The 22,920-nt window shown below is 35.0% G+C and overlaps 2 protein-coding genes across 2 annotated transcripts in view; one reads left to right on the top strand and one right to left on the bottom strand.

The window, feature by feature from the left end:
* Nucleotides 1-22,920, bottom strand: part of LOC113513332 (disintegrin and metalloproteinase domain-containing protein 22) — a 747,642-nt gene that overhangs the window by 638,134 nt on the left and 86,588 nt on the right. The window lies entirely within an intron of this gene.
* LOC113513319 (uncharacterized) lies at nucleotides 195-1,322 on the top strand. The gene has a single exon (XM_026897312.3). The coding sequence runs from the start codon at nucleotides 221-223 to the stop codon at nucleotides 1,052-1,054; it is 834 nt and encodes a 277-aa protein (XP_026753113.2). The 5' UTR covers nucleotides 195-220; the 3' UTR covers nucleotides 1,055-1,322.

Below are 22,920 nucleotides of genomic sequence, written 5' to 3'. Positions count from 1 at the left end.
ATTTAATTTTTTATTATCATATTTATATATAATAACACACAATTATAACACAGTTATTAAGTATGACATATTCTAGATGTTTCATCTTAAAACAGCTGTCTCACCTTTATCTAATAATATTATCACACATCAAAACTTATCTTATTTACTTAGCGCGTTCACATGGCATATCCAAGATAAACGAGATAACAGCATGTAGTCCAGTATCAATCTAGTCGCAATGACTAACGTAGCTCTTGTCGTTGGGGCTTCAAGCAATCTGGGCTATCAGGTACTGAAGAAACTCACCGAAGTATACAATGGAAAGATATACTTTACAACTGAAGACGAGGAAACAGGATTTGGCATTTTGAAGGCCTTCAAGAGAGACGCCTGTGATCTGCATTATGTTCCGATGGACATAACCTTCACAAACAGTATTATAAAGTTAAGACACCACATACAAGACTTGGACGAGAGGATAAGTTTATTAATAAACAACACAGACTACGTGCATACGAAGAAAAATATGTCCCACGCTGAACAAGTTAGAAAGACACTGAGTGTGAACTTTTACGGATACATCAATTTTGGTAAATTAATTTATCCTATACTCGAAGATAATGCAAGAGTTATAAACGTCTCAGGTCCGGCTGGCCTGTTGAAGACTATAGAAAATGAACAGATAAGAAATAGAATCAGTGACCCGACGTTGAATGAAGACGAATTAGTATCTCTCTTACAAGAATACGAGGAAGCCGTTAGGAAAGGCGTCGAAAAGACTTTAGGATGGGGTGTTAGTGTGAACGCCGTTAGTAAAGTAGCATTGAACGCTGTTACGTTTCTGCAACACAGGGAATGGGCCGGCAATGGTGTAGTTATAAACTGTGTGAATCCAGGCAATCTGTCGAGCCGAGAGGACAGGCGGACGTCTAAAGTTTTCGAGGAGGGCGCCAAGGCAATTTTGTATTTGGCTCTAGAAGCGCCCTTGTCAATAAAGGGTAATTTCGTTTGGAGCAATTATTCAGTTGTCGAATGGAACTGTGACCCTTACGTTGAGGTGACCACTGTATAATAAGTTGGAGCTTAGTGAATGAGTGTTATACCTATTTACTGTGCACTGAAACACTTAAGTAGTTTAATGAACAAGAACGTATTAATTTGTCATAAATTATTACCTCTTTACTGGTTATGTAAACCTAGTACTCATTCGAATGACTAGTAAATATTGAGAGCTATAATAAAATAATATATTTACATTCGAAACGTATGTAATATGAATATCTCTCCAAATATTTACATTGTTTAGGTATATTGTAACTATCTTTTGATATTAAAAATGTTATTGGTTTTTTTTATTTGGATAAATTATTGTTATTTTAAGCTGTAAACTTTAAGCTGTATATATATATATATATATATATATATATATATATATATATATATATATATATATATATATATATATATATATATATATATATATATATATATATATATATAGAATGGACCCTCTCTTCTTTTCCCGTGGGGATTGTAAAAGGCGACTAAGAAAACTTTACTTTAACTCTAGCTTTGATTGCCAATTAGCCTGCCAAACGTAACAACTACTGGCAAAACCCCCCTTTATCGGGTAGTCTATGTTCAGCAGTGGACAGTGGCTGATATGACGATGATGGACGATGATATAAATACATCATACCGTAAAACGCACTACGTATTTCTCTGTTCGCCCAATGATTGACTGGTAAAGAACACCGTCCGGTGTTAATACCGCCAAATGTATATAGAATTTTACTGTGCATTAAAGTTTAAATAAATAAATTGTGATATTGTTTTATTTGGAATGGTATCATGATCAATAGAATAATTTTTATCTGTTACGTTAATCTAGTATAAGCTCCAAGCCTACCTTTTATGGTTTCCAGCAAAATTGACATATGTATCACTCAGCATAAGCTAAGATGGTATACCCGGGATTGAGTTATTGTTAATAATGATAGATGTTAAAATTATATTCCAAATTGTACCTGTAAGGAAATACAACTATGTACTACAATATTAATACTCAATCAGTCCCAATATACTCAACAGAAATCAACTTAATTAACTGTTTCGAGTAATCGAGAACACAATTATCAATTACCTTAATTGTACACTAAAACCTTTATGCTCGGCAACGAGGAAATGATATCTGACAAGTTGAAACCTAGCCATGGCTTCACTTAACATAATCAAGGCATTTCAAGTAACTATATATACACAAGAGGGTTATACGCGATACCATTACAAAGCTATCGGATTACACAAACGACTGTCAGATCTTATATTATCTCTCAAGTCGATCTGACATCGGCGAGGTGTTCGGATCGTAAAATCACTTTTACTATCTGCAAATACTATTCGACCCGTATAAATATATAAACATGTACCTTCCATGTGGTAAGTACAAGAATGTATATATATTTTGAAAAATATATAAATCACATATTTCTTAACAGTAGAGTTATAAATACTTCCATATTCTCCTCTCCATCCAAAGGTTGCCTGGAAAAGATCGCTATTAGCGATAAGGTCGCCCATTGTTTTCTCATTGTGATTATTTCTTGTAATTGTTTGTATCTATAATAAGTTTACTATTGTAATCTTTTGGAGGAAACAATAAAGAGTATCTATCTATTTCATCATTGATTGACAAACTGTTTTCAACCAAATTCAAAAAGACGTAGATTCTTAATTCGATTGTATTTTTTTTAATGTTTATCACCTTATAACTCCGTCAATTGTATACGAATTTGGTTTTTTTTTATTTTTATCTAAAAGGATATACTTTTTTTTTATATACAACTTAGAATGGTAAACAAGCTGACGGCCCACCTGTTGGAAAGTGTTAACCATCGCCTATAGACATGAGCAGTGCCATGGACATAATAGAGTGTACTGTTTCGCCCATGATACCCCCCATGCGTTGCCATTCTTAAGGACTCAGATGTTATTCCTCTGTATCCAGTAAATTCACGCCATATCTCACCCTTCAAACCGAAACACAGCAATGCAAACACAACTGTTTCACGGTTGAAACACGAATGGGACAGAGATACCCAAGGAATCGACTTTTGTACAAAGTCTCCCTCTGGTCATTACAGTGTCATCAGTTACCACATGGTCCTGGCATAGAATACCACCCTTTCCTTTCCCGTGATTGTCGTAAGAGTCGACTAAGAGAACTTAACGGTAGAGGAATTAGCAGCGGTGTCCCTCTTAAAGCATCATTAATAGCCTAACTGCGGTTACCAACCCGATTGCCAAACGTGGCATCTACTCTCAAAACCGCCCAATAGGGGGAGACGTATTCAGCAATGGATAGTAACGACAGATATAATAAAAATAAACTAGTTGGTATCCAAAACAAAATCTTTAATTTATTTCACCATTCAATAATAACTCTTGCGCCGGGGAAATTTATGCAAACTGTTTGATTTTTTTTCCTCTTTCAAATCGAATTCAGTATCTCTTGAGTATTAGCATCCAAATTTCAATTTAAACGAACAAACATCTCTAGAAATGACAAAATTGGATTTCAGACCCAACTGCGCTAATTTCACGGCGGCGCCCTTGTGAACGAGTTGCAGAATCAAATTAATTTTAAATTACTCATCTGTTTGTACGATTTATATAAATTGTACAAACACAATGCCCGATTTCTTAGAGCTCTCTATGTTTCAATTATGTTTTGTTGTATTATTTTTTTTTTAGAAACTTCCCTTTCTTTATTTTTTTTTATACAACTTAGAATGGCAAACAAGCTGACGGCCCACCTGATTGATGGAAAGTGGTAACCGTCGCCTGTAGATATGAGCAGTACCATGGACATAATAGAGTATACTGTTTCGCCCATGATAACCCCCATGCGTTGCCATTCCTGAGGACTCAGGTGTTATTCCTCTGTACCCAGTAAATTCACGCCATATCCCACCCTTCAAACCGAAACACAGCCATGTAAACACAACTGCTTTACGTTTGAAACACGAATGGGACAGAGATACCCAAGCAATCGACTTTTGTACAAAGTCTCCCTCTGGTTTTTCATTCTTTAATCAATACGAAGTTTGTGATAGTCATTTTATCCAGACATATTTTATTTTGTTATACAATTAACTCTTATTTGAAAAAAAAGCAACAGCTGTGTTCCTTGCCCGTTTATCTCAGCTGAAATTGCATTCCGAATTGGGCGATAGATTCATTAAAAAAAAATTATTCAAAAATGCTTATTATTAAGTTACGTTGAATAAAATAATATTTTTATTTTTACTTGAATAAAAATTATTTTTATTTCATTTTATTTATTACTTAGACCTTAAATTATTTTCTTACGTAATTAAACCAGTTAATCAATATGATGCCCACGGCCATTTTCTATCATCGTACGGCTCGCCATCGACAGGGAGTTTACCCTCATATCCTACAGCGTAAATGGTCGCGTACAACGCGGTTTCAAAGATGTTTTCTCCCACGAACACTCAGGTTATAGAATGAGCTACCTGCCGAGGTTTTCCCAAGAGACTACAGCATGGGTTTCTTCAAAAGGGGGATAAAGAGGTTTCTTCAGGGTCGGCAACGCGCGCCTAATACCTCTCGCGTAATATATATATATATATATATATATTTATGCGACTTAGAATGACAAACAAGCTGACGGCCCACCTGATGAAAAGTGATAACCGTCGTCTATAGACATAAGCAGTACCATGAACATAATAGAGTATACTGTTTCGCCCATGATACTCCCCCACGCGTTGCCATTCTTGAGGACTCAGGTGTTATACATCTGTACCTTGTAAATTCACTGCTATATCCCACTCTTCAAATCAGAACACAGCCATGCAAACACAACTGCTCCACGGTAGAAACACGAATGGGACAGAGGTGCACAAGGAAACGACTTTCGTACAAAGTCTCCCTCTAGTGAATACATAAATGGGACTAGAAAATAATATATAAATAACTACAACAAATAAAAAAGATAAATTGATATAAGACCTACTTACAAATAGAAAAAGAGATCATAACACACATAGGTGAAATACATTGTTAATACCATTGTATAATACCAAGAAAATTGAACCTAAACCCAACGCAGCAGAGTCCACGTCAAACACTGAACGCGTGAGTTCAATAAATTTCTTTTATCTAACAGTAAGCAGCCAGGAAGGAAGGACTATATATAAAGCGGCGGTCACACTAACGACGCAAGTTTTTCTATTTCAAAGTTGCCTGGACAGATAACGGGGGCCGTGGCTGATTGCGTGTCGCTACGGAGCCCGCTCACTAGATATCTCTGTGTGAAACATCAGAACAATTAATTTATCAATACAAAGTCATGTAAATGTAACTGTGTTATAATAGTTTTTTTTTTTTTTTTATTAAAAAACAATTGACTAATGTTTATAATGTTAAATATTACCAGAGGGAGACTGTACAAAAGTCGATTGCTTGGGTACCTCTGTCCCATTCGTGTTTCAACCATGAAACAGTTGTGTTTGCATGGCTGTGTTTCGGTTTGAAGGGTGAGATATGGCGTGAATTTACTGGGTACAGAGGAATAACACCTGAGTCCTCAGGAATGGCAACGCATGGGGGGTATCATGGGCGAAACAGTACACTCTGTTATGTCCATGGTACTACTCATGTCTATAGGCGACGGTTACCACTTTCCATCAGGTGGGCCGTCAGCTTGTTTGCCATCTACGTTGTATAAAAAAAATTGCAATTCATGGAAATTAAAAGAAAAAAATCTATATTCACTGTACACATTTATCTATGTCTATTATTATTTGTGTGCTGTAAGTAACTCAAATAAATTATCTATCTATCGAAAAAAATATGAATATCAGCCAAAATTGGAGATCATTTCATTTCATTTATTTATTCACATTAACAATCGTACAATTATGTTTGAAATAAGTTACAATTTTTTATAAACTAAAAATTAAAGAAATAAACAATAAGGTCAATTAAAAAATAATACCAAAATTAAAAAAAAAATAAAAACAAAATGATAGCTTATATAGTAGATAGTAGATAAATGACTTGTCATAACAAAGTTAAATTACTTGTCAAACACGCAATTAATAAATTCGTCTAAAGTATAAAAACATTATTTCGAGCTATTTTGTTCTTTTCATTTTAGAGCTATTTTGTTAAATAGCTCTAAGCTTATTTCTGTAAGTATTGAAATTATCAGTGATTTTCATATCAGTGGGTAACCTATTAAACTATTAAATGCATTTAAAAAAAATCTATTTAGACACACTATAATTTACACTGTAGAAATGCAGCGCAAATGCATAGGTCCCAGTCTTTACTCTGCAAACCAGGCTGTATGTTATAATTCCTTTGTGTTCGTGCTAGAGAACAAATATTACAATGATATTCCAGACACCTGGCCCGCCGGGGACAGCGCGAGTTCATAAATAGGTTTTAGTTTATTGGCTCCCTCTGTCTGCATCTAGATTGCTTGTAAATTGTAATTTTGTAAACTCATTTTAAACTGCACCCCGCACTACTCTCAAATGGTTTGACGTGATTCACGTTCATACATAGTGTTGTATTTAAAAAAAAGGCAATATGTTTATTATCAACCAACAAGTAATTTAAATATAGAACGGACGAACTAGATGGAGTGACGATCTGAAATGCATTGCAGGGAGTCAGTGGATGCAGGTGGCTCAGGACCGTTCTTTATGGCAATGTATGGGGGAGGCTTATGTCCAGCAGTGGACGGATAATTATTTATTTATTTATATATTTTTTACAACACAGGGGGCAAACGAGCATGCGGCTCACCTGATGGTAAGTGACTACCGCCGCCCATGATAACCCACAACACCAGCGGCATTGCAGGTGTGCTGCCGGCCTTTTAAAAAGGAATATGCTCTTTTCTTGAAGATTATGTTGTCGTATCGGTTCGGAAATACTGCTGCTGGAAGTTGAATCCAAAGAGTGGTTGTGCGTGGGAGAAAGTGCCTTGAAAAACGCACGGTGGAGGACCGCCACTAGTCCAGATGGTTGGGATGAAATTTTAGTTTATTTTCTCCACAAATTTTACAGTAAAATACAGTAACATGAAAAAAATACAACTATATATATGGCTGAAATGATCATTATTATGAAGTAATTTCAAATTTATTAGGTAAACAATTTATTTTGACACTGTTACTATGGGGCATACCTACTACCAAACTAAAAAATCGCTTAAAATGTTCAGTTAATTATCAAGAAGGAAGTTTTTTAATTCGGTTATCTCTTTTTTTCTATGTTTGTTACTTCGTAACTCCGTTAGTTCTTAAAAATTGTAGATTGAGCCTATAGAAATTTTATCAAAATTGCTTTAACAGTATTGTTTTTAAATTTAAATTAACCGGTTTTGTTTCAACTGAAAACAGTTTTTTTTAAATCACAATCTTTAATTATATAATTTTTATGTATGTGTATTTGTATTGTGCGTGCGTGCAAACGTCCATGTGTGCGTGTGTGCGTGCGTGCACGTGTGTGTGCGTGCGTGCGCGCGCGTGTGTGTGTGTGTATGTGTGTGTGTGTGTGTGTGTGTGTGTGTATTTTCTCTACACAAGTGAATGAAAAATTGTAACACGATTTTTTTTAATTAAAATTTTGTGCACATCATCTGTATAGTCATTGCCACCGCTTAATATCCTCTTTTATTGATATTTGCATCCAATTTTCCACTTGCATGCTGCAAGTAAATCTCTAGAGAGCGTGGATTGGGTTGCTCAATGAATAGTTTATACGCGCACTGCTCTCAGATGTCAGAATTTTTCATTTCCCAAACGATTTACAAACAATAATTGGGATAAAATTAGATTGCCACTTCTCTGTGGAATGTTGAATTACATCACAATGGGAAAGCGCACGTTTAATGCACTTTGCTGTCCAGGGAGATCTTGGCACTGCCGCATACTAGACCACTTTCTTTTAATGGGTGAAAATAGAGTGGTAAACTCGCCTGCGCTATTGGTATACGTTGGCGAAGTACTATTGATATGTGATACGTGAGGATGAAGGCAGGTAGGTCAGGCCAATCGTGAATAATTCGCCAAGAAATAACAATGATGGTTTCCAGAGAGAACCGTATGGAGATCAACCTGATAGGGTATATTGCTAGCAATGGGGCTGTTAGATCCCATTACTAACATCCCTTTCTCCTACTAGACATTTTGTAATGACGACTTTTGGTCGGTTGATGTTAACAAGACTTTAAAATTATAAAGTACTTTTCATATTGCAAACAACTTGTAAACTGTTCATCGCTGCAATACAATTATTCGATTATTCAACTGGCCTACCACACACTAGGAGATTTGTAGTGACAACTGTTAGTAGTAAGAAGTTTTGAACGAGATTCTTTATACAATTTCTATGATAAAATAAGAGTATGATCAAGATTTATATTATTTGTATTATTTTAACATGTCTACGTCTTGTAGCAACCAATAATCGACACCACAACATAATTCGAACGTTTAACATAACTGTGAAAATTTATCCTTTTTCCTTGTCCCTTCCTATAGGTGTCGTAAGAGGCAACTAATGGGATTTGATAGACGTGTATGGGCAGCAGCGTCCCTCTTAAAACAAACACCACCAAAGCCTAATTGCGATTGCCAACCTACCTGCCAAGCGTGGCAACTACTGGCAACCCCCTTCCCTCCCACCTTATAGAGAGGCCTATGTTTTTTTTTATATATATTACTTAAAATGGCAAACAAGCTGACGGCCCACCTGATGGAATGGATGGAATGGAATGGAGTGGTAACCGTCGCCTATAGACATGAGCAGTACCATGGACATAACAGAGTATACTGTTTCACCCATGATACCCCCCATTAATAAAATTCCTCTGTACCCAGTAAATTCAAAAATTCAGCAAATTAAATATAACTGCAATTGCATGTTATAGCTATACTTATAGCCGTTAATAGCGATAACTAGTCGCCACTATTTGTAGCACAGTGTGCGGCAGCGCTTTATATCACTCTTCTGGGAATGTGGTTTTTCTTGAAACTAATGACCTACTTTCCTCTAATCTTTCTATTCCAATTTATAAGTGCTTATTCACCTAGAGCAGTTACTACAAAATAAATATAAATCCGCTGCATTTATGTATATATTGAAGATAACATTATTTTAATTATGTAATAAGTCAAAGATATCTTTAGCGACTACTTTACTACAAAATTGAAAACTTAAGAACGCCTCGGTTCTCAAAATCTTTCAAATTAAAAAAATAAAATTGTTTAAATTTTACCGTAGTGAACACTTACGTGAGAAATTTTTAAAATGATAAATGGGATGAATATTTCAGACATTTTCAAAAAATTTAAGTCACATCAAAAGTCGTTCATTACTTCTGCAATGTAAGGTAACAGTTTTTAATACTTTAAACAGGCACAGTGGGGCTTAATGACATTAGGAAAATTTATAATTTACCAGCTGATAGCAGTTTCAAAGGGCAATTGGGAATGCATTTAGCTGTGATAGCTGAAGGGTGTAGACAGAAGGAGGGTACAAAGGGTTGAATTCTCCAATCCAATATTTAAGATCATAATGAACATTTGGCCTACTAAATGTACTCGTATTTAATTATGAATACACCAAAGTGACGAGTTGTGCGCGACCAGGCAACAGTGTTGCCATGTTAACTATTTTTTTATGTACAATACTGTATAAAATTTTGTTCCTGGAAAAATTTTGGAGAAATGGAACAATGATAAATATTTTTAAGTTGGCAACAAAAATCCATGGAGAATTTTAGGTAATTTTCTTTTTAGCATTTATAAAATGGTAGTGTTTTTGTTTTTTTCTTTCGTCTTCTGCCGTAATGATTACGCAGTAAAACGTTATGGTAACGATGGGATAGTACAAAATATTAATGTCTGTGCACAAACTATAATTAACCTTATAACTTTGAAGAAAAACATTACCAAATTTAGATAGAAATAAAAAACGGCACCTGGCAACCCTGCCAGTTTGTTACTGGCACAAACAGAATAGAAACGAATTGAGATTTAAAATGAACAAGCCACTCTGTTAGTAGTTATTCGCGTTTCATATCGCCAGAGTGGGCTGTAGCTTGTCGTACAACAACTACTACGTTATTAAACTGTTTTATTCATTCGGAGGATATTCTAGTTCAGTTGACTAGGCTTAATCTGATTAGCGAAGTCGTAAATATGTTGGATCATAATAGATGATTATTTCTTATGAAGTCTGCGAGGGAGGCCCGATATCTGCTGTAATACCACCTTTTTGTCCATTCATTGTCAACTATTGAACATAAGCTGTCTTTATTGAAATAGAAGAAAGAAATTCAGTAAATAAATAAGTTGAAATGGTACAAGAGGCGAAAAAGCAACCTTATCGCTAAATATTTTTTCCCTGAGAACCTTCGGCATACTTAGGCATTGAATTAATGTTTTTTTTTATGTAACTTAGAATGGCAAACAAGCTGACGGCCCACTTAATGGAAAGTGGTAACCGTCACCTATAGACATGAGCAGTACCATGGGCATAATAGAGTGTACTGTTTCGCCCATGATACTCCCCCACGCGTTGCCATTCCTGAGGACTCAGGTGTTATTCCTCTGCACCCAGTAAATTCACGTCATATCCCACCCTTCAAACCGAAATAAAGCCATGCAAACACAACTGCTTATCCAATTATATCGAAATCAATTTAATATTTTCGAAATAAAAATTAAAAATGAAACTATAGTGTCCGCATTAATGAAAATGTAACCAAGTTTTATTGAATTTACTACAGAAATATCTCAAAATTGCAACAGTAACGAACCAAAATATACAGTCAAATATTTTTTTTTTAATTTTACTATAGGATGTTAACAGACTATTATGTAATCCCGGCATAAAATGAGCCACCCCTTCCTTTCCCGTGGGTGTCGTAAGAGGCGACTAAGGGAGCTTTATAATCGAGGGATGGGCAGGAGTATCCCTTTTAAAACATCACTAAAGTCTAACTGCGGTTACCAATCCGCCTGCCAAGCATGGCAACTACTGGCAAAACTCCTCTTATAGGGAAAACCTATGTTCAGTAGTGGACAGTTAACGGTTGATGTAAAAATATAAAAAAATGACCAAGTCGAACGTTACTTTAACCGTAAGGGCAAGAGTCGATAAAACATCTCCTACTACCATCTGAGATTACTGCCGTGGGCGTATTTTTATATGATTTATTCAGTAGTATGTACCACCTTACCTGCAGAAATATTTATTTGGTTGACACATACCGGGCGACGAATTTTAATACCGTTTTTTACGAGTATTTCTAAACCGAAGGTTTACTAGTTTATCTACCTCTCATTTCAGAAGATGCTGAGATTTATATATATATATATATATATATATATATATATATATATATATATATATATATATATATATATATATATATATATATATATATATATATATTGATGTTTTCTCCCATTAACACTCAGGTTATAGAATAAGCTCCCTGCCGAGGTTTTGCCAAGAGACTACAGCATGGGGTCTTCAAAAGAGGGGTAAAGAGGTTTCTTCAGGGTCGGCGACGCGCGCGTAATACCCCTGGTATTGCAAGCGTTCATAAACTACAGTAACCACTTACCATCAGGTGGGCCGTATGCTTGATTGTCAAGTATAAAAAATCTAAGTATAAAAAACCTCAGTGGTATAAAAAAAAATAGTGTTACGATTTAATTCTATCACACTTCAGGCAGTAGAATGTAACGGACTTATTGTCCGTTTGATTCTACTATTTGCAGTATAATTTTAACAGAACTAGCAGAACAAACGCTTTTAATGACCATGTAATTTTAGACATAGTACATTTAAATAGATACACATAATGTTAACAGAGATTTAAAAGAGAATTTTAAAGAAGTTGTTTAGTTACAATTTTATTATATGATGCAAGAAGTGAGACAATTACTTCGACAATTTATTCCTCACATTTCTTTCACTTGTCTCTTGTGATCATATTTCTCTGAACATATAAACACATCCAATCCAACTAGGTATATCATTCACTGAGAAAATATTTCAACTATATTATTCATGTAGATAACAGAGAAGTACAATATTTATATAATAGATAATAGAAATCTCCGAAGGCGGAGTTTCTGAGAAGTACTCTAAAGATTTCAATTGTGTACATACAACCCGGCCCTACAAAAATGTATTGTTGTATTAAGTTCCCCTCGATTCAAAGCAACAATCAAAAACTTCGCAACGGAAGCACAAATTTAACTTGTCTGACTGTACGTAACTCTATTTATCAGTGCAGAGGCAAGGTGCCTGAATGTTTCATAAGATACGATCATCTCGAGCGCGCACTTGGACCGAAATTAAATGGGAAAGGTGCTCCTGGCTTTAGTATTAAAGTTCTGAGGCACTGCAGACTTTTGTATGTCGAAAAATATAGCCATCAACTTTTGTTATGAGAGATATTTAAGCGTGATACTGTTGTTACGGATTTCTATACCATTGTGTAGTTAGTAATAATAGTTCACTACGATGTTAGTATATTAGGTACGACATACATCCATATCTGTCACGCCTGTCTCCCATTAGGGTAGGCAGTAACAATAGAACGCCAAATGCTTCGATTCAAACAAACCTCTTTCGCTTCTTCCACATTCATCAATGTTTTCATACACGCTCGCCGTATACGTATACTTTTAATTTGGCCCTTCTTCAGCACGTCGCCTGTTTGGTCGACATACGTCCGTCTAGGGCGGCCCCTACCGACATCTCCATTCATTCTTGCTCGATAAATCTCATTTGTAATACTTCTTTCATCTATCCTCTCCAAATGTGCCTACCAACGCTACATTCCTTTTTTCGATTTTTGTCACTACATCGTCTTTCAGTCCACTCTTCTCTCTACACTGTTTATTACTCTATCTTTTAATGCAGTATTTTACAATGTGTGGAACGCGAGCCCTTGGGGGGACCCCGAGCCTCTACAAGGGGCTCGCGGAAGATCGCGAAGCAGTGAAAAATCAACAGTTCCGTAAATACATCAATCAATTAATAATACATAATGAAATATCTATAACCGACATCAATTACATGTCTGTTTTAGATACTCTATTATGTATTATTTATTTTATTTTATCGATACCTAACTGTAAATATAAATAAAACTGTACGGATTTCATAATTGTACTGTAATAAAATTCATACACATTTTCCGCGTGTAATTTTATTTAATATTTCTTCACTTATTTTATTTATATTTTATTTAATATTTAACAGAAATAAATGTTAGCCTATTTTCTTCTTCCAAATAGATATATCGTATTTATCAAATTTTACGACGATTAATTAAGCCCTTAAAGCGCTGTAAGGTCACGAAACCTCACATTCACATGTACAATATTTAGAAGTATATTTATTATTCCTAAATACCGTTAAACATATTTTAGAAGCTCTAAACCTATCAATATTTATTTGTTTCACATTACCTTCATTCATTCAATACTGATAATAAATCTACCAGAAGTATAGCCGTACCTCAGTTTATTTATATTCCGGATTAGGCATTTTAATATACATGTATATTTCTATACCACAAAGGTATCAATGAGTATACGGTTGGCCTTATTATGGTAATGATGGACCCTTTTCCCGCGAGCTCTGGCAGCTCCTCGCTTCAGGTACGTAACGCTACAAAAATAACATTAGAATGATGAGTTTTGAGTAATAAAAAGTTTTAAGGGTTGACACTAAGCTTAAAGCTCTATTAATTTGTCTGATATAAGATAAAAAAATATATACTTCGTTTAGTAGCGAAACACATGTCGCAACATGTGCGTAGACTGAATAACGGTCAGAGATTGCAGAGTTTTAAATCATAATCGAAGATTTTTTTATGCAAATCAGAATTGTACTCGTAAATAAGTTGACAGCCCACTTGATGGAAAGTGGTAACCGACGCCTATAACCATATACTACATACTATAACAGAGTATACTGTGACACCCGTCACCATTCATGAGTCGCCATTTCTGAGGACTATAAAATGCCATGCCTTTCAAACCGAAATATAGACAATGCAAACACAACTGCAAAAAGGCGAAACATTTGAAAATATTTTAAAACAAACAATCCTACGTTCGGTCATCAAACATTATGTAAACTTATTTACATATACAGTTCATTATAAATATAACTATACACATATAAAAAACAATCTCAACATACGAATCAACAAGTCGTGTTCATGTCAGCACTGACCCACCATAAACATCATGGTGACAAATAGCCGTAATAAACCGATGGCGTACAGCTTTTTATCATGTTAACCATAAGCGATGCTTTAAAAACCCCCTATATTCAGTAATGGGTTTTTCTCTGATTTGGTGCAAATTTTTTTTTATATAAATTTAGAATGGCAAACAAGCTGACGGCCCACCTGATGGAAAGTGGTAACCGTCGCCTATAGACATGAGCAGTACCATGGACATAACAGAGTATACTGTTTCGTCCATGATACCCCCCATGCGTTGCCATTCCTGAGGACTCAGGAAAAATAAACATGTAATCCATAATTAAAGATTGTGACTGACAAAAAGAACCGACTTTTGAATTTTTTTTAGTATTCTTATAGAAAATACTTCCTTTTAGGTGTCATCATCATCGTTTGAGCCGTAAATTGTCCATTGCTAAACATAGACCTTCCATGTACACAGCCATAAGAACTGTCCTGAGCCACCTGCATCCACTGACTGCAATGCATTTGAGATCGTCGCTTTATCTAATGGGAAGTCGTCCTAAACTGTGTTTGCCTGTACGGGAATCTCAATCAAGAACCTTTCTTCCCCATCGGTTGTCGATTCTTCGAACTATATGGCCAGCCTATAGTCAGCTTGCTTATTCTTCGGACTATGTCAGTTAATTTGGTTCTTCTGCGGATTTCCTCATTTCAGATTCTGTCACGCAAAAAAACTCCGAGCATAGCCTTCTCCAAAGCTCACTGAGTAATATGAAGCTTTCGCATACGATCAATCATGTAGGACCATGTTTCGGTTCTATAGATCATCATTGGTATCACGTACTAGTTCAAGTCTTTTGTCTTCAAACTCTGAGGCATTTTGGATGAGAAGATTTGGCGTAGTTTTTCGAACACTGCCCAGCCGAATTAAATTCGTTGATTGACCTCTCGGACGAAGTCTTACCAATACCAGTAAAAAAATACCGATACCAATAAATAAATTAATTTATTTTCTATTTATCCTCGTATCAAGTCCCACGCAGAGTAGACATAAAGATCCGAGTTCAAAAGGTCCCCTCTAAAATCGATATCATTAGAAGTTCAATAAATTTTTAATAACAAACTATATTGTCGAGTCAACCGTTTACAAACTGAAAATCACCGACAAAAGGATTGCCCGATAGTTGTCGAAGAAGTAGCTCGTTAAAAGTTTTAGTTGCCTCTGTCGCTTGCATTTGTTATCTCTTCCTTCCTCGAAGTAAAGTAACAGGTTATTCCAAGATCTGCAGCTGTTTGCCAGAGTTTATTTTTAATGATATTAAATTATAAAGCGTTTATCAATAATCTTATATTGTGTTAAATAATAACTAGGTTACCTATAATGCTATATATGCTCGGACGTTGTACAGAAATCAGCTGGAATCTGTTCCACTCATATATCTACCGTCAAGCACTCTTATGCAGCAGACTTAGAATTAATGAATTAGTATACTTTATTTGCATTATACAATATAGGTAATAAGGGGGGAAAGGGATTGTTAGTAATGGAGACTAAAAATTCCATTGCTAGCAATATACCCAACCAGGTCGACCTCCTCGCAGTTCCCCCTGGAAACTATCATGGTTAATTCCTGATGAATTCATCATGATGGGCTAACTGGCCTGTTTTCATTCTCATCGATCACCTTTCACTGGTGCTCCGCCAGCGTATCCCATTAGCGCAGGGAGGGTTATACGGCCGCATAACATTTTCTATACACTAGCCTGCTATGAATTGACAATTTTATCACATCTTCTATATAATTCCTTGTTCTTAAATCTATATAAATCTAGGCAGCAGGATATGGCAGCGAATTACTTGTACTCAGTTTGTAATCTGTAATTCCCACACTGACATTCATATCCGTAGGCGACCTTTAGCGCTGTTCCTCGACCTTTAGCAAATTTTATAAAAAAAATAATGCCCACACACAAAAGCCTCGAAACTACCCATGTAAAATTATCAAACGAGACGGAAAACAAATTTTCCGGTGGAAAATTTCCTGATTGTTCGAACAAGGGGCAAAAGTGTCCATACAACTGTATAGAGATAAAACTTCTTCACACTTTCTTTTTTATTTCTTTAAAAAAAATGAAGAATTTAATCTAATATATGGTTTTTCTTATGGAGCTATTTCAGCCTAAGAAAACTTATAGAATGCTTTATATTATTCTCAATTTCCTGTATAATATAGTATATATCATATATGTGTAAGTATATTTGTTATTCATATATATTTATTCGTTTATATATGTAATTTTAGTATGTATGTATATCAATAATTAGTAGTACCGCATTCGAGTATTCTGACACTTCCCTATGGTTGACTGGCAGAGAATGCTTTTAGCATTAAGTCCGCCATGTACACATATATGTACTAATGAATAAATAAAATTTTTACATTCACATAGAAAATTTAAAATACAATACAATAAATCAAATATTTCATAGCCTCTCTTAGTCCATTACGTGCAGCCTGTGGCGAGGAATCGGAACACTAATGCGGAACTGAGATTTATTAGCAAATACGCGACTGAGACTCTTGGGAATGGCTTATTCGAAATTTGAAAACCACACAAGGCAGAGCAGACAGCAGATATATTAGTACAGTATCTTAAAGTTTCCTACAAATATATATGCAAATATATATAGACAAAGAGACTCTTTATTGTTAACTAAAAAATTAGATAAAATACTTATTAAAGAAAAATGTAACAAGAAATAGATTACACGTAAAAAACAATGGTAACCGTCGCCTAGAGACATGAGCTATACCATGGACATAACAGAGTATACTGTTTCGCCCATGATACCACCCATGAATTGCCATTCCCGAGGACTCAGGTGTTATTCCTTTGTACCCAGTAAATTCATTCAAAAAAATAATTCAATTCAGTAAATTTAGCCATATCCCACCCTTCAAACCGAAACACAGCCATGCAAACACAACTGCTTCACGGTTGAAACACGAATGGGACAGGGTACCTCTGTCACAATGTTCTTGAACAGACCAGTTCCTGATACAAATACTCGTTCACGAGTATGACGGATGAGCCAGACAACGCTTGAGTGCTTATCATGGATATGTCTGATCTATACTTTCATATAGCCACAAACACAAACGTTTTTCAGTTGAAACACGAATGGGACAGAGGTACCTAAGCAATCGACTTTTGTACAAAGTCTCCCTCTGGTGAAGTACCAAACATAAAAAAAAATACAAGCGAATTAAGAAACCTCCTTCTGTTTGAAGTCTATTGAAAAATACAGTCAACTCTCTTTTTTCGGAGACCAATAACATTATAATATATGGATTCTAGCAGAGATTAACCCACTATTAACTGATTTAATCCTAGTTGGATTATGTTCCAATTATAATATTACCATTTGTACGTGACGTCGGCGCTGCTCCTTTGACACATAGTCTAACTTAACTGCATCGGTTAACGCGATTACCGTTCAATTGTCTGTACAGTTCGCTTTTCAGTTAATTAATTGGAGTTTCAGAGAAGCCTTTTTGTCCGTCGCCGTAATCTGCCTGTGAAGTAATTAGGCCAATTTTACATTCTACTACTTCCTTTTTTATTACTTAGCAGACTGCAGTTTTTGTTTTACATAATTTAATTTTCTACTACAACGTTGAGCTTGTGAAAAAGTATATATTCTATTCTAGTTATCGATAGATATATCGTCACTATTGCAATGTGAGATAGAACGAGACGCAACATCCTATATCTTGTTCTATCGCATATCGTTAGATTCGTATATCATTTGCCTAAAAGAGCAGTAAGCTTATAAGTGGTAATTGCTCAGAAGCTATTTTGTTCCTACAATCGCTATCGTTCTAATGGTGTCGAAACTTATGAAGTAGATAAAGAGAATAACGTCATAAACGTCTCTTTTTGTAAGGTACTTTTGATTTAAAAGATCAAATTGTTTATACCCAAAATCATTAGTTGTAGCACTCTAGCTACCCGCTAACAACATGCTTTCTAACTGCATTAGGTTGACTGGAAGAGATAGATGTCAGAGATAAGTCCACCCTTGCTCACAATATTTATAAATGCATTAACAATGTAATTTACAAATATATATATATATATATATATATATATATATATATATATATATATATATATATATATATATATATATATATATATATATATATATATGTATATATATATGTGTATATATATATATAGGAGATGGCAAACTAACCCCCGGCAGAAGCAAAGTCGGCCGGGGTTCAGAGCCCCAGGGAGAGTAACCGACGTACAATACGGGCAGTATCTAAGAGCACCGCTTTTTGCATCTTTCCCGGGAGTGAGCCGCCTCGGAATCCCAACCATCTGAGATGTTGTTCCAGACTAGTTGGGATAAGACCGTTCACCGACAAAACGATTGGAATGATTTCAATGAACGCCAACCAATTTATTATTATTATTATTTGTAACTCGTCACATACAAACATATGGTTTCTAAGACTATCAACTTCTCGTTCTTATAATGTCTATTTCATTTATTTACTTCATCATCATAATAAGAAGTCAACCATACCTTCTCTCACTCCACTTTCGCATAACATCTCCTAACTGCATCGTCATACATAGATATATAAAGTTATATATTTAAAACAAATAAGTAATTATTGCAGAACAACTGCATAACAGAAGCTGAATACTGTTCATAAATATAAAACAATTCAAAAAGGATTTAAAGTTTGTATGGGAGCACATCCATTATGAACTTTCAAATTTCGTATACAAGCTTGTGGTGCTTTATAATATTAATGTAAAAAAGAGCTTATTAAAGCAATATTTTATACACAAAATAAAAAAAAATATTATATTTTTCTGCAGCAGTCGCTACAAATCCAGGCACTATACGAGTACACGAGAAATAACTACAATGAACAAAACGTTAACAAACTTATAACCTTTCTGAGTTGCGTACAAACTATGAAGTGGAATGGTTACGAATAAACCATATGAGTAAATCTACAGAATCCAAGTTACACAGTAATGGATAATTGTGCCTACACACTCACGCAATGTGACAGCTTTTTCAATAGTACCAACGTGTTCATGAATATTACGGTCCAATTGAGAGGACAGCGGAGAAGTGATTGCTAGTAACATGAACTAACAGCCTAATTTTATTTTATTTTTTTATACAATTTAGAATGGCAAATAAGCTGACGGCCCACTTGATGGAAAGTGGTAACCGTCGCCTATAGACATGAGCAGTACTATGAACATAACAGAGTATACTGTTTCGCCCATGATACACACACACAGCCATGCAAACACAACTGCTTTACGGTTGAAATTTGTTGACGCTCATTCGGTCCTCCCTGGAAATTATCGTGATTAATTATTAATGATGATCCAATTGACGTTACTTCATCTTTACTCATCACCCCTTGCTAATTTACCCCAACGGTAACAACGCAAGAGGTGATGCCATTCCATTTTTATCCATTAAAAAAAACGAGTATCCAACTATGAGTCCACCTAATACTACTACAAGGGGGGAAGGGATTATTAGTAGTAGAGACTAGGGTTCTATTGCTAGCAATATACCCAACTAGGTCGACATACTCGTGCCCCCCCCCCCCCTGGAAACCATCGTGCTGAATTCCAAGTGTGTTCATCACGATGGGCTAACTGACCTGCTTTTTTTTTGCCCCACAGCGTATACCGTTAACGCACGCAGGGGTTACCATTCCATTACCATTCATTATACAAAAAACGACTACACGGGTAGAAAGGGATTGTTAATAAAAAGCTGTAAATACCCCATTATTATCAGTATCAAGCAAGTCGACCTCCAGGCGGATTCTCTGGAAACTATCGTGGTTATTTCTTGTTGAATTTTTCACAATAGGCCTACTAATCTGCTTTCGTCCTCATTGGTCCTCTGGTGACCCTGGTGGCTTTCAACCATTTCTATTTCAATCATTTCTATTACATTACAAATTATCATTCCATACAACTGTTTAATATTCATCCATTAAAAAAAAACTACTATTACTACCGCTTGTATCTACCATGACCTCTGTAGAGACACTTACTCTGCGAATACAGTCCGAATGCATCAACTTCAACCGTAACTGGCATAATCTAGCGTGCCGTCAGTCAATCACGCGCCAACTTTTGGCTTGCATTCCACCAATATAAGTTTCTGTATTCCGATTAGAAATTGTAAATATATTGCAGAAAATATAATTCTGAACAGGGCAATAAATTATATAAAATCATGTAGGTTTATTACAAAATTAACAACAGGGTGACTGTGCAAAGTTGACTGCAGGGTACGTGTCTTGCCAATTAATTTGCCGTCAAGTCGCTTCCTTGCATATTGTGTTCTGTTTTAAAGGCGAGGTAATATGTGTCAGGGAAATTTGTTTATTATTTAATAAAAATTCGTATTGCGATCAAGAATTTATGTGTTCTATTATAACCGTTTTCTAATATGACGTTTATTTTTACTATTAATAATAATAATAATAATATTTATTTAATTAGACTACATAAGGCCCATTTTGTTAGTTACAAATTGACTTAACCTATGTCAGTACATGAGCGGTCATAACGCTCTTACATTGATAACCTGTCCCACCCAATATTTTAGGATGGGACAGTTCATTTTATCAGCAATTGTCTTCAGGACACTGTTTGAGCTAACACGCACCCTACCCAACAGCGAAACAATTCGTTTGCGTCGTATTGCGTAAAAATCATCTGTATGCTCCCGTGCAAACATGTGTGACGCACTACAGTGATTAAGAAACATATATAAATATTTTATTTAAAATAAAAATGGCAACTTTGCCTACAGCTATTCTTTTTTTTTCATATTATTTTAAGGGCAGCTATTCCTTTTTATTTTGCTGGATCCTTTTTTTGTATTTCAACCACTGATCTTTCTTAAGAAAGTTTTCTATTTCATGTCAAATGTAAGTAAGGTTTAAAATTAAACCCTTTCTGTTATAATTATAATATTAAAAGAACTATTTCGATTTAATTGTATTAGACACGAGTAATTGAGTTTTAAGCGACTTTAAAAAAGATATTTCTCCATTTACCTGTTTTTTTCTTAATTACGGGACTTCCAATATGGTCTATATTAATTTTGACACTTATTTTTTTTTCAATTAAAAAAGAATCATCATAATTTAATAGTGTGTTTCACAAAAAAAAAACAATTTTAAAATAATTGTACAAGACCAGTTACTTTGATTTCCAAACTGTTTAGTTTTAATACCACAACAACTGATTTTCTGTAGTTACACTGAATCTCTATTTTAATAAAATAAAATTGTAACTACGTTTAGATAAAAAAAAATCCGATCCAAAGGAAAAGAACATAAAAAAACTCCTTCTTTTCAAAGTCTGTCGAAAATTTGAAGCGTGAAGCGTAATAAATAGTATCGAATCCACCTCTGCCCTTTTTCGAGCCGTTTAAAAATGCCTTTCTGCCCAACTAAAACCCAACTAGTGCTGTGTACCTACACAACATTTGTTTACGATGTTGCAGCGCTCATGTTTGCGCCCTGCTCAATAATGCAGAATGTTTCCTACTAGTTTATCTGTGAATTTGGACATACATCGAAATGTCGAATGAAATTTTCGTTGGAGAACAGTTTTTAGTTTTTTACGAGTATGAAACAACCCTCCTTAGGAGTACTAGAGTTTCGAAAAGTGGGTCCATCTATTTATTTATTTATTAGTACAAATATGTGTACATGGCGGACTTAATTCTAAAAGCATTCTCTCCCAGTCAACCATAGGAAAGTGTCAGAATACACGAATGCGGTACTACTAATTATTGATATACATACATACTAAAATTACATATATAAACGAATAAATATATATGAATAACAAATATATTTACATATATATGATATATACTATATTATACACGAAACTGAGAATAATATAAAGCACTTACTGCTCGGATAAAGATAAAAAGTGAGCGTGAACGCTTTTTTTGAAAGACGCTTGTTTTTATCTATAAAACAAATAATTGACATTTGTAATAAAACTAGCCATGGGAATTTTCAAAAACTCTTTAATACTTATTAAAGTTATTGTGTTATTGTTATAATTATTCAATTATATGTATTAAAACCTCTATCGAGTAATTAAAAAAAAAGTATTTCTCCCTTTAAGTAATATTTTCCCGTGTTCTCTCTTCATCTTCCACTTTCATTCTCTCTTATTGTATGTGTGCTATTAAGTATGTATATGTATCTATATGTATATATATATATATATATATATATATATGCATATAATAATACCTATATTTTTTTAATGGGTGATGTTTAATGGTGACGGTAACCCCGTCTACGCTATCCATATACACTGGCGGGACACCTGTGATAGATGACTGCTGAGGATGAAAGCAGGTCAGTTAGCCCATCCTGACGAATTCCACTAGAATTACCCACGATGGTTTCCAGGGGGAACAGCGTGGAGGTCGACCTGATAGGGTATATTTTTAGTAATAGGGCTATGTGACCCCATTACTAACAATCTCTTTCCCCCCAATATCTATACATTAGTGTCTATATAATAGTGCATCACCTACCTTTTGC

The sequence above is a fragment of the Galleria mellonella genome, unplaced genomic scaffold, assembly GCF_026898425.1.
Source record: "Galleria mellonella isolate WM207_F2 unplaced genomic scaffold, CSIRO_AGI_GalMel_v1 utg103, whole genome shotgun sequence".
Taxonomy (NCBI): Eukaryota; Metazoa; Arthropoda; class Insecta; order Lepidoptera; family Pyralidae; genus Galleria; species Galleria mellonella.
The sequence above is the reverse complement of the archived record's forward strand: the minus strand, read 5'-3'. Positions and strand labels throughout refer to the sequence as shown.